Below are 13,472 nucleotides of genomic sequence, written 5' to 3' on the forward strand. Positions count from 1 at the left end.
TTTTATGTGTATGAGTATATTGCTTGCATGCAAGTAAGTGCACCTGTGTTGTGCAATGCCCACGGAGGACAGAAGAGGCTGTCGGATGCCCTGAAACTGGAGTTACGGAGTTGTTAGCTGCCATATGGGTGCTGGGATTCGAACCCGGGTCTTCTGCAAGAACAGTCAGTGTTCTTAACTGCTGAGCCATCTCTCCAGCCCCTACTTAAAAAAAAAAAAATTCAAAACTACATTTACTTATTGCACATACATGTGCACACATGAATGCATGCACATGTGCCATGCTTGCATATAAAGGTAAATGGGCAATCTGTAGGGGTGTTTTCTCCTTCCATCATGTGGAGTCATATTTACATTTTTTATGTGTATGAGTATTTTGCCTGCATGTATGTGTATCAGCTGCATTCCTAGTGCCTGCAGAGGCCAGGAGGTGTCAGAACTCCCTGGAACTGGAGTTACTGATGGTTATGAGCCGCCATGTAGGTGGTGAGAACCAAATACCAGTCCTCTGCAAGAGCAAAAAGTGCTCTTAACTGCTGAGCCATCTCTCCAGTCCCTACTGCTACTTCTATACACAATTCTTCTCTTAGCTAGGTACATTTAGAAAATAATGAGAATTCCAAGTAATAAAATCTCAACCTAGTGCTGGAGAGATGGCTTGGTGGTTAAGAGAACTTATTACAAAGCAGAGGACATGAGTTCAGTTCCCAGCACCCATACTGGGCAGCTTATAACCTGTAACCCCAGCTCGAGGATCCAATATCTCTTCTGGCATCCATGGGCACTTGAACTCACATCCACATACACACAATTAAAATCTTAAAGATCTCTACCTATTCAAATTTGAGCATTATAAATACACACACATGCAACAGTAGTATGTCTAACACTGACAAAAACATAGCAGCTCCATATAAACTATAACATGCCTTTAATCCCAGCACTCGGGAGCCAGAGGCAGGCGGATCTCTGAGTTCAAGGCCAGCCTGGTCTACATAGTGAGTTCCAGGACAGCTGGGGCTACAGGGAGACCCTGTCTCAAAAAAAAAAAAACAAAACAAACAAACAAAAAAAAAAAAAACTATTACAATCAAGGTACAAGTTTTCAAAATTAATTTATGTGGGAAAAATGTACATGTAGTTCAGTTCTTTCCTTCCACCACATGAGTTACAGGCTCAGCAATAAGTGCCTTTACCTGTTTAGTCATCTCCCAAACTCAAGTAATTTTTTTTTTAATTTTACTTATTTTTATTTTTAATTTGGGGGGGGACCTTTTTGACACAGGGTCTCCCTGCAGCTCCAGCTGGCCTGGAACTCATTATGTAGACCAGGCTGGCCTTGAACCCACAGAGATCCACCTGCCTCTGCCTCCCAAGTGCTGGGACTACAGGCATGTGCCACCACACCCAGCTTTATTATTTTTATTTTATGTGTATGTGTGTACTGCCTGCATGTAGGGAAGTGCGCCCATGTCGTGCAATGCCTGTGGAGGTCAGAAGAGGCTGTCGGATCCCCTGGAACTGGAGTTACAGACAGCTGTTAGCTGCCATGTGGGTGCTGGGATTCGAACCCGGGTCACCGCTAAGCCATCTATCTCTCCAGTCCCCCAACTCAAGTATTTTTATGTGTATGAGTATATTGTGTGTGTGAAGTGTACCTTTGCCATGCAATGCCCACAGAGGTCAAAAGAGGTTGTCAGATCCTCTGGAACTGGCATTACAGATGTTTGTTAGCCACCATGTGGGTGCTGGGAATTGAACAAGTGTTCTCTGCAAGAGCAGCCAGTGCTCTCAATTGCTGAGCAGTATCTCCAGACCCCAAATGGTGACTCTTAAAAAGGGGAGGGGCACATAAATTTATAATCTGTGTTAAAGATTGAGTAAATATTTTTAATTTTTTGATTTACTTTTATTTTTATGTGTATGAGTGTTTTGCCTGCATGTAAGTACACCTATGCATGGAACATCCATGGAGGCTAGAACAGAGCATCAGATTCCCTGGAACTGGAGTTAAAGACCATTGTAGGCTCCATGTGGATGCTGGGAATCAAATCCAGATCCTCTGCAAGAGCAGCTAGTGTTTTTAACTACTGAGCCATCCCTCTAGTTCCTTGAATAAAAATATATTTTACATATGGAGAAGCAGGTAAGAAACCACAATGCAACCTGAGCAAGTATTGACAACCAATGGCTCCTGGGAGCAGGAGAATCAGTCTCATATAAGGGTGAGACTCTTGGTAGGCAGACTAGGCTCCAGTGGATGAACCCACACCCAAGGGCATTTGGGGACACATACATACATAATTAGAGAATATAAAATTGGATGAGGTGTACTAAGAGAAGGTACAGATAGGGGAGGGATCTAAATATGGTAAAGATATATTGCATGCAGTTCACAAAAATTCAGTTTAAAAAGCTATTCAAGTATTTTTTTAAACCAACACAACTACACAACTAAAGAGCTGCTAAAGAAGTTACATAGCAGTCTTTAATCCTAGCACTTGGGAGGCAGAGGCAGGTGGATCTCTGTGAGTTCCAGGCCAGCTGGGGCTATAGGGAGCACCTGTCTCAAAAAGACCAAACAAACAAACAAAAAACCACCAAAAGTTACATAGCTGTCATCAAGCACCAAAATTAGTAGCCAAGTAACGAAGTAATTACAGTAATGCACTGGTTACAGAACATCAGTCAGATAAACATGGCTGATGCTGAGTCAGACATCTAAGTCCCTGGTGATTACCAGGTGCTATCTTTGGCAGTTAAGAGTCATCAATGAAATCTCTGCAATTTTAGAATTTCCTCCTTGCTGAGACATCATTCTAGTCAATTCCTTAAAAAGGTGAAAGCACTTACTAGAAAAAAAAAATGCAAAGGCTTTTTCAGAGTGTCTGGCATGTTCTAAAAACACCAAGGACTGGGTAAGATATACACCAGCTTCTCAGGAGGTTGAAGCAGGAAGGAAGAGTTCAAGGTCAGCCTGGGCTACCTAATGAGACCCTGTTCTCAAAACAAAAAAGGTCTAACACATTTTCTCTCTCTCTTTTTTTTTTCAGGGGGGAACTTTTTGAAGCAGGGTCTCCCTGTAGCCCCAGCTGGCCTGGAACTCGCTATGTAGACCAGGATGGGCTTGAACTCACAGAGATCTATCTGCCTCTGCCTCCCAAGTGCTGGGACTAAAGGCATGTGCCACCATGCCTGACTGGTCTAACACATTTTTAAGGTGGAGTGGTTGGAATGTGCCAGCAAAAGGGAAGCAGAGAGTGAAGGAGCCAGGAAAAGTCATGGCAGGAAAATGAACCTACTACTGGACTTGGGCGAGGAAGGGTGCCAGAGGAAGAAGCATCACCTCTACAAAGAAGCAACTGAGAGCACCTTTTTCATAAATTTGAGTTATCAACTAGCTAGCCAAGGGCAGGTGCATACAACCTCTAGAACTAGAGACCAGAACTGTAGGTAAGTTTGGGAATTGATGTGAAGATGGTTTATAATGCTGAGTCCCTCACCAAAGAAATGAATAGTACACATACAGAGAAGAACTAAGCCCTGAGGAGCTACAGGTTTTAAAGCTGCACAGAAGGCTGAGAAGAAGGCAAGTATACGTGAAATACCCTGGAAGTCAGATGAGAAGTCAATGATCAAGTGCCAAAGGCTGCCTGTCTAGACAAGAACCCAAACCAACACTGCACTTGACCACAAGGTGTCACTGAGCTGCCTCACAAGCAGTTTCAGTGAAGACGATAGATTAAAACAATCCAATTCATCTCCTTTTTCCTCCAATACTGTTCTAGATCCTAACCCAGCATAAGAGTAAAACTAGAAAATGCAAAGCCTCCAGTTCATTTAGATCAAGTCGGTTATGTTTTACCGGAACTACTAAGTATTGTTAAGCAAGAGAATTTACACTGTAAAATATTTCAGTTTAGGGAATTAAGATATTGAAAGAACATAAAATATTACTTTGTTTTAATATAAATGTTATTTGGAAGAAGGCTTAATTCACATTAAGGTCTTTATGTTTATAAAGAACTACTTCTCTGTCATTTAAATGTGCTGTTTTTCTTTTAGACTGTATAGATAAGTAGCAAGACATTCCTTTAAGCTATTTAGTTTCAGGGACTTCAGAAGCCCTCCGGTATCCTGATACCACACCCTGGACCTGAACAAATAAGCCAATTCATATGTACACCTGCCAAGATTTTCACTTCTGATTATCCTGTGTTAAAAAAGTTTTATTTTGTTTTTTTAAGTCACTTGAAACTCTTAAAGAGAGACACAGTAGATACAAGAAGGCAAGCATTAAGTTGCCAACTTCAAAGGACTCCAGCTCTCAAGAGGCTGAGAATCCTCTATAAGCCACTGGGTACTGCAGATAAAACCATTCAGCTTTGATTCCTCAAAGAATCTTTAACTATTGCTATCTACCAGTCTCCTTGCTTCCATGATCAAAGCTGGCATGAAAAAGTTTCTGGGAGATCTATGTTTCTTTGAAGCAGCAGAGGACAGATTAGTATATCAGGCACTAAGCTGAAATAAACACTTCCAAAGCAAGTATTCAGGCAGCAATTTTGCTCAGTTTCTCAATCTTTTTTTTTTAAAACAAAATCTTACCTACTTGCCTTACAGACACTTGAACTGCTTTCTCCATTCATCAAGTACTTGATGACAATGACTGTGAGATGTACCAAGGTGTTTACAAATGTAGTACAAGTGATCTCTACACCAATGTCACCAGGATATAGGACTAAGTAATGTGACTGGTACCAATTAACAAAAAGAGTGCATCTAAACAGTGTGTCCAGTTTTTACTAGAAAGTTACTCTCCAAGAAACCTGAAGGCACACCCTCTTCAATCAGCATTAGAAGTCCTTTACCTCCCTCAGTCATAGAAGACTGACCTAATATGTGCAAGCCTTGGGTTCAGTCCTCTAACCTTAATTAAGAAATCCTAGCCAGGGGTGGTAGCCCACGCCTTTAATCCCGGCGCTTGGGAGGCAGAGGCAGGTGGATTTCTGTGAGTTCCAGGTCAGCCAGGGCTACAGGGAGACCCTGTCTCAAAAAGACCAAAAATAGAAATCCTGACTGGCCATTCAATAGCATATGCATGTGGCAAGCACTCTATAGTCACCTAGATATGCTCCCTCTTCCCTTGGTTTTAACAAACCCTGCTCTGATTATGACCTTTTTTCTTTATTGAAACAGGGTCTTCCTACATAAGCCTGGCAGGCCTAAAACCTCACCAGGATGTGGACCAAGATAGCCATGAAATTGTGGCAATCCTCCTGCCATCTGCTCCCTATTGCTGAGATTATAGGAGTAAGTCACCTGCCTGGCCTCTGACTTCTATATTTCTATATTCTTTTCTCTTTTTTTTTTTGGTCTTTTTGAGACAGGTCTCCCTGTAGCCCTAGTTGGCCTAGAACTCACTATGTAGACCAGGCTGGCCTTGAACACAGAGATTTGCCTGCCTCTGCCTCCCAAGTGCTGGCATTAAAGGCATGTGTCACCATGCCCGGCTTCTGACTTCTATATTCTAAATACCTTAGCCAACTCTAGCCTCATTTTCATAATGCAAGCCACCAAGCCAGTCTACCTCTAGCAGCATATGTCTCACTCAGGGGCCAAGATTCACACAATTCCCTAGTACACTGCTACAGAGATCTGAAGAAATCTCCCACACAGTTCAAGATCAAAGTCATGTTCTTCTCCACTCCTCAAACACATTTACAGCTTTACCAGCTCTCACTGTTACAAGCCTATTCCATCCCAACAAACATCAACTAAAAATATTGTTCTGGAGACAGGTATCACATAGCTCAAACTGGCCTTAACTTCTTGATCCTCCTGTATGCTGGAATTACTAGTACACCAAGCCTGGCTCAATTTTCCTTAATTAACTGTGTCTATCTTACCTCAGCATGATCTCCCTGAACATCCTAATTTTACCAAATTTAAAATGTATTATCTCACAAGTACTATACCCTGCAGTCTTTCAAAAAACTGGACCAGCACCACTTGGAACATAATTTTACTAATACACTAATTATACCAAGTGATAGTTTGCTTTGTGTAGTGTCTGGCACTCTTCCTAGTCTATAAATTCTTTAAGAGCAAAGATCATGTCTCACCTTCTTTTCACCAGCATACAACTAGTGCTCAACAAATAACCTTTCTTCCTACCTCTCCTCCCCCACTACCCAGAGAGTCCTGCCCTCAACCCAAGTGCTAGGATTCTACAGGCATGGGCCACCATTCCCCACGTACTCCTTTCTTCCTTTAAATATTTATAAGCTACAGGCCTTCCCTATGTAAAAACCTATGATATCTAAGTAATACAGACCATTCTTACTATGTTATTTCCTTCATCAATTTTAGACACTGATGCAGGTTTCCCACATACACAATTAATGTCCACCACTTACTAAGAGATCTAGTAAGCTTTCAAAGTTCCAGGGATCTGTTTTCTTATCCACTTTGCTACGCTACATAAATGTGCTGCAGCAGATTCAGAGATCCCAAAGAGACAAAAGAGAAAGCTTGTCTTAAAAGACATCTTGGACCAGTAAGAGGGATCAGAGGATCAAAGTGCTTGCTGTGTAAGTCTGACTACTGAGTTCAATGATCCCCAGAATCCACAATGAAGAGAACAGAAGCCCAAAAGCTGTCCTCTGACCTCCACATGCCCAATGTGGCATGTATACACGTTCACACACGCACACTGAAAATCAAATGCAGACTTTTCAAATATACGGATTCATTCTTTAAAAAGTCTACACAGCAGGGCTGGACAGATGGCTCAGCAGTTAAGAACACTGGTTGTTCTTGCAGAAGACCCGGGTTCGAATACTAGCACCCATATGGCAGCTAACAACTGTCCACAACTTCAGTTACAGGGGATCCAATACCCTCTTCTGACCTCCTCAGACACTGCATGACACGGGTATACTTACCTACATGCAGGCAATACACGAATATACATAAAATCAAAATAATAAATAAGCCGGGCATGGTGGCACACGCCTTTCCCAGCACTTGGGAGGCAGAGGCAGGCGGACCTCTGTGAGTTTGTTCAAGGCCAGCCTGGTCTACACAGTGAGTTCCAGGTCACCTGGGGCTGACAAATAAATTAAATAAGTTAAATAAATAAATAAATAAAATAAAATTTTTTTTTGTCTCGAACTCAGAGATCTGCCTGCCTCTGCCTCCCAAGTGCTGGGACTACAGGTGTGCGCCACCACGCCTGGCTAAAAATAAAAATTTTTAAAGTCTACACAGTATCCAGTCTATCAAGTTTATTCCCTCAAACAAAACACGGAGTTCTATCCAGCTGCCATATGGCAAAATAACCCCTTCCCAAATGCTTAGATTTTTACTACTGGGTGAAAAAACATCTTGTGAATTCAAATTTACTTGAAACAGAAATGGGCCATTGTCTGACGCTTAAAGTCACTTTAGGGTTAGTGAGACTGCTCGGCACGCAAGCCTAAACACCGGATTCAAGCCTCAGAATCCACATGAAAAGTAGGATGTAGCAGTGTGTACTCCTATGGCAAGGAGGTGAGGATAGGCACTGTAGTGACAGAAAATAGAGATTCTGCTTCAAAAACAAGGTAGGGTGGGAGAGGTGGAAGGAGATAAAGGCCTCCTAAAATATCCTCTGCCCCACACCCACAAAATCTTTTGTTTTTGTTTTGTGTTTTTTTGGTCTTTTTGAGACAGGGTCTCCCTGTAGCCCCAGCTGTCCTGGAACTCACTATGTAGACGAGGCTGGCCTTGAACTCACAGAGATCAGCCTGCCTCTGCCTCCCAAATGCTAGGATTAAAGGTGTGTGCCACCACACCCGGCACGAAATCTTTTTTTAAAAAAACTTTTATCTTTAATAGTTTATAATTTTATTCATTTAATAAGGGAAAAAACTCACTAATCCACACAATGCAGAAAGGAAACATTATCTTTTTATTTTCAACCCTGTGACAGATTCGCTCAATCTCAGTATTCACAATTATCTTCAATTATATATTCCCCCTTTCTTCCCAAAGTTCTCTCACACACTCACCTTCCAGCATGGTCTTGATGGTCACAGATTGTTTGGCAATTTCTACATCAACTTCAAATATCTCTCCATCAGAACTCTGCAACTTAATTGAAGGCATCTAAAAAGGTATATTGAATGCAATATTTAAGCGATATTAATTCTACAGGATACTTAATCAATTAGCCTGCTAGACACCTATATATAACTTACGAATTGTAATGCATCTGTACAGAATCTTGTACAATTCTGCTGGAAGTAGTTCTTCACCAACCAGTCTACAAATGTTTTTATAAAACGTTCTCCCCAAGTATAACTCCTATGATCAGCAGCTTTTTTTAAAAATTATTTTTATTTTATGTATATGTGTATATTGCCTGCATGTAGGTAAGTGCACCCGTGTCATGCAATGCCGGAGGACGACAGAAGAGGCTGTCAGATCCCCTGGGACTGGAGTTATAGATGGTTGTTAGCTGCCATGTGGGTGTTGGGATTCAAACCCGGGTCTTCTGCAAGAACAATCAGTGTTCTTAACCGCCGAGCCATCTCTCCAGCCCTGATCAGCAGCTTTTGAAGTCTACTTAAAAGCTGTATTGAACTCAATACTGTTTAAAGAGCTATTTGTACTTTTGATTCAAAATGTTCTTTTTTACATCTATTTATTTGTTTGTTGTGTGTTTCTGTGATATGCAAACAGGTATGTGCTCAAGTGGTGTCAGGGGGCAATTTATAGGACCGAATTCTCTCCTTCCACCATGTGGGTTCCAGAGATCAAACTCAGGTCATCAGGCTTGACAACAAGCACCTTTACCTGCAGAGCCATCTCACCAGCCCTGCAAAATGTTCAAAATATATGCTTTCTGTTTGCCTTTCTGCTCCCACTGAGTAATGACTACACCACCTGAAAAATTAACTGCCACAATTAAGTATTTACACACCTGAAGGAAGTCAGTCCAAAATAAACAAAACTACCAAATAAGAGTGATCTTCCTACAGTGAAACCCACCAGTGTAAAATGAGTTCCAATCCAAAGTACAGAGCTGGAACACAATTCTGTCTGAATGAATGCAAGCCTACACAAGAAAGTAAAAGGCCTTCAGGTTAACACCATTCCCCAACACTGGGAACAGGCTTCAATTTCACAGGATACTTCATAGTTTTTCATTACTCACTATCCTGTGGTACAAGTTTGAGATCCTCTAGCAAAATCCCCACAATAACCTACTACCTGGTGGTGCAGGCCTTTAATCCCAGCACTTGGGAGGCAGAAGCAGGCAGATCTCTGTGAGTTTGAGACCAGCCTGGTCTACTACACAGGGAGTTCCAGGCCAGCTGGGGATGCAGGGAGACCCTGACTCAAAAAGACAGGAAAGGGCAAAAAAAAAAAAAAAAAAAAAAAGCATTAAATCATGGTGGCATACACCTGTAAATCTAATACTTGAGAGGCAAGAAGTAAAAGCCATCCTCGACTGTATAGCAAGATCAAAGTCAATCTGGGCTACACTAGGACCTGTTTCAAAAAAAAAAACAAACAAAATAGAAAATTTTGTTTTTTAATTTTATGTGTATGCATGTATTGCCTGCATGTAGTTAAGTGCACCCATGTCGTGCAATGCCCGAGGACAGAAGAGGCCATTGGATCCCCTGGAACTGGAGTTATGGACAGTTGTTAGCTGCCATGTGGGTGCTGGGATTCAAACCCGAGTCTTCTGCAAGAACAACCAGTGTTCTTAACCACTGAGCCATATCTCCAGCCCCACTAAATAGAAAATTTAAATGCATTTATTGGTGCATTTGGGTCTGGTGACATGGTCTTGTACCACAAGCTTTTTGGGAGGTTGAGGCCAGAAGGATTATATTTTCAATCACTATTTGGATTATATAGTGAGTTCAAGCCAGCCTGCAGAATTCAGTGACACTCTGCCTCAAAATAAAAAAAAGGGTTGGGGTTAACTCAGTAGTACAATACTTAACATCTGCAAGGCCCTGGTTCAATCTACAATACTGTCCCCTGCCTCCAACAAAGTGAGCTGGATGTGATAGTGACACATGCCTGTACCTAGCATTTAGGAAGAAGCAGGAGGATCAGAAGTTTAAGGGCATCCTCTACAACCTCTTTGAGGCCAGCTTGGGGGCTACATGAGACCCTGCCTCACCCTAAAACAATAACAAAAAAACGGAATCAACTCAAGATAAATTATCAGCCATTAGGAAAAAGATAACTTCACATAAAATTAAGCAACTAACCCCTAATATGACTTTGGCAAAAACAAAAACACAACCCCCCCCAACTCTCAAGGTGTTTGCCTCAGAGGCAGTCACAATCCTTCAATGGTACAGTTTACTAACTTAAGTATTCTGAAGCGTTCTAGGTGTGAGTTGTATTTTTTTTTATTTATTATTTTTATTTTATGTGTATGCCTGCATGTAGGTAAGTGCACCCATGTCGTGCAATGCCCGCGGAGGACAGAAGAGGCTGTTGGATCCCCTGGAACTGGAGTTACTGACAGTTGTTGGATCCCCTGAAACTGGAGTTAGGGACAGTTGTTAGCTGACATGTGGGTGCTGGGATTCCAACCCCAGGCCTTCTGCAAGAACAGCCAGTGTTCTTAACCGCTGAGCCCATCTCTCCAGCTCAAGTTGTATTTTTTTTTAAAATGTGAATATTCACAAAAGTGTAGTTTGGCATTTAAAACATTACAGCATTTTAGGTTCAAAGACTTAAGCCTCAGTACATCTCAAAGTATTCATTAATTTTCCTGAGACAAATGTCCTTACCCCTGAAGCAAACAAGCTATGAGAAGAGATAAACAGGTAAAGCATGATGCTTTACAGTCCACTGAAACACCCAGCTCTCATTCCTCCATAGTTGGAGAGAATCAGATCTCACTTTTCAGCTCACAAATGTCTGCTTCTCCATGGTACTTAGTGCCTGCCAATAATGCAGTGGTTCTGCTATAGAGGTGCCCAGAGCAGCGGACCTTCCCTATGATAAGGCAACAATAAAAGCTCCAAAAAAAAGTGAGGCCAATTTTTCATAGGGACACAGTTTTTTATATTCCCTAGTACTGAAAGAACATTCCAGAAGAAGGCTAACGACGCAGTTGACAAAATTACTTTAAAAGCATTTATTTCCTTGAAATAATTCACAATAAAGATGTGCTTAGTCATAGTCAAATTCAGGTATTAGGTTACTCCTAAGGGAGAGGGGACCTTATTAAATAACAGGGAGGCAATCAGTTAATCTGTAATTCAAAGCACTGGGTAATCCTAGACTTAACTTTTAGCGTTGCATTTAGTGTTGCATTTTAAGTGCAAAATTTTAAAGAAATAATCCATGAGATCTGGATTTGACTTTCGAAAGCATTTCTCCAATTCTTTAGGCTACTGGACTTGGAAATTAAATACCCTCGCCCAGGCTAAAGATTATTCCAGCATTTCATACTTAAAAAAACAAAAACAAAAACAAAAAAACCACCTCGCTTTAATAAGTGACTTGAAACTCTGACACTTGCTTACTAGACTGCAGGATAAAAGAGGCTCCATTGTTCCATAGACACACTCTGTTGTGACATTCTGAATGAAAGCTGCAGGATTTGCCCAAACCCACCCCAAGTCTCCACCAGAAACTGAACCAAAGCAGGTACTTTATTACCCCCTTCAAGAGCCCAGACACCTCCAGCTTTAGAGTAAAGGGCTCCTAAAAGGCGCACAGCTCTGACGACCGCGTCTGTTAGGACAGTAATCACTCGTGCGACTCCAGGACGTGGCAAAACTTAAAGGGAAACACTGAGAACAAGCCAGTCGTCTACCGACTAGAGGGTAGCACGGGCAAGCCCAGAGGGTAGCCAGTGACGCCAGATACAGGAGGAAGGGAAGGAGCCGAAAGTCCAGCGCCAGCCGGCCACCCTCCCAACCACCGCGGTGAGCACACGCCCACGCTCCCGCCCGCCTGGGACCCAGAGTCCCAGACCCGAGGCCTTCGGCCCCGGTGCACGGGACAGCCAGCTGGTCGCCGAGGCAGGACCACGCCTGGGCCTGAGCCTGGGCCTTGCGGCCGCTCTCTCACCAACCCAACGCAGCCCCGCAGCGGGGAAGGCCCATCGCAGGGCCGGGATCACTCTCCCCGAATACCGAGAGCGCGCGCGGCCACCAGACGCCTGGCCGAGTCAAGCACCGAGTGAGCGAACCCCGGCCGGGGGGTCAGCAACGGGTCTCTCGGCGCCTGAGGCGAGGCCAGGCCAGGCCCAGTCGCCGCCGGCCTCGAGCCTGCCACAGCCGTCGCGGGGCCGCCACCCAGCCCGCCCATCCGCGGACTCCGGCCCGGTCCAACTCCCGGGCGGCTACTCACCGTGCTCGCTGTTTAGACCGCGGGCCCGAAGCTGACCAGCGCAAGGAAGCGTGCACACCAGAAGAGAAAGCCGGACGACACAACCACTTCAGCGGCGCCTCCCAGCGTCAGCGTTTATATGACCGGGCGCGGGCGCCGAGGACCCCAGCTCGTGACGTCACACAGATGGCGGGGCTGTCCGCGACAATCGCCTGACGGGAGGCCGAGGGCGCCATAGTGGGCCCCGAGCGCCACAGGGGTCGACTGCAGAGAGGCTGAGGGGCGGCCTGGCGGGAGATGGGTTTTCGCCTTGCTCCGCTGCCCTGGAGAGTACGGTCCTCCCCTTCCACGCGGGCGCGGGCATCGGCCGGGGAACCACTGTGGACCGAAGGGTCTTTCAGGCAGGGGCTGTCCTGAGCGGAAAGAAGACCCCAGTTCCGGAGAGCCTGGAAGAAACAAACAAAACCTGGGTGTGTTTCAAGTAACGGATTCACCTGCCCCCCTCCCCCGCCACCGCTCCCCCCACCCCCGCTACTCTCCTAATCACCTGAGACAGCGAGGTTGCGTTGGCGGGCCAAGGAGTCAGGATTTGAACCTTACTCCGTTGTTTGACACTTATTTTTAATTATGTGGCATTTTGAGACAATGTCTCACTCTAGACCAGGCTCGCCTGGAACTCATAGTTTTGCCTCAGCATCCCAGATTACAGGTTTGCGTCGGTACACACTGGTCTCTCTCTTTCTCTCTCTCTCTCTCTCTCTCTCTCTCTCTCTCTCTCGAGACAGGGTCTCCCTGTAGCTCCAGCTGATTTTTGAGAAAAGGTTTCATGTAGCCCAGAATGGCCTCAAACTCGGTTGGTCTTGAATGATCGATCCCCTGCCTCTACTTCCTAAGTGCTGGAATTACAGGCATGCGTCACCACATTCTACCTTTCTGAAATTCTTAACCTTTATTTCCTACCCTTGAATTGTGAAGAAGCTTCGAGACCTCATATAACAGTTGTTGCAGTGCAACTCTAAGCCTAGAGAGAAGCCGTCTATGCAGCAGTATGGATCCATTCTTTGAGTAATCTTGCGCCCAGCCCTACAGGTGAGGCACTGACAGACTGTAGA

At 44.1% G+C, this 13,472-nt stretch overlaps 1 protein-coding gene across 1 annotated transcript in view; it reads right to left on the reverse strand.

Moving 5' to 3' along the window:
• The window catches only part of Skp1 (S-phase kinase associated protein 1), a 21,114-nt gene extending 8,579 nt beyond the window's left edge, over window positions 1-12,535 (reverse strand). The window contains exons 1-2 of the mRNA XM_008827853.3: window positions 12,382-12,535; window positions 8,055-8,151 (exon numbers count right to left, since the gene is read on the reverse strand). Coding sequence (XP_008826075.1) covers window positions 8,055-8,151 — 97 coding nt within the window. The 5' untranslated portion in view covers window positions 12,382-12,535. The remainder of the gene's footprint in view (window positions 1-8,054; window positions 8,152-12,381) is intronic.
• Window positions 12,536-13,472: the final 937 nt, after the last annotated feature.

This window comes from Nannospalax galili, unplaced genomic scaffold (assembly GCF_000622305.1).
Source record: "Nannospalax galili isolate Female #2095 unplaced genomic scaffold, S.galili_v1.0 scaffold970, whole genome shotgun sequence".
NCBI classification, from domain to species: domain Eukaryota; kingdom Metazoa; phylum Chordata; class Mammalia; order Rodentia; family Spalacidae; genus Nannospalax; species Nannospalax galili.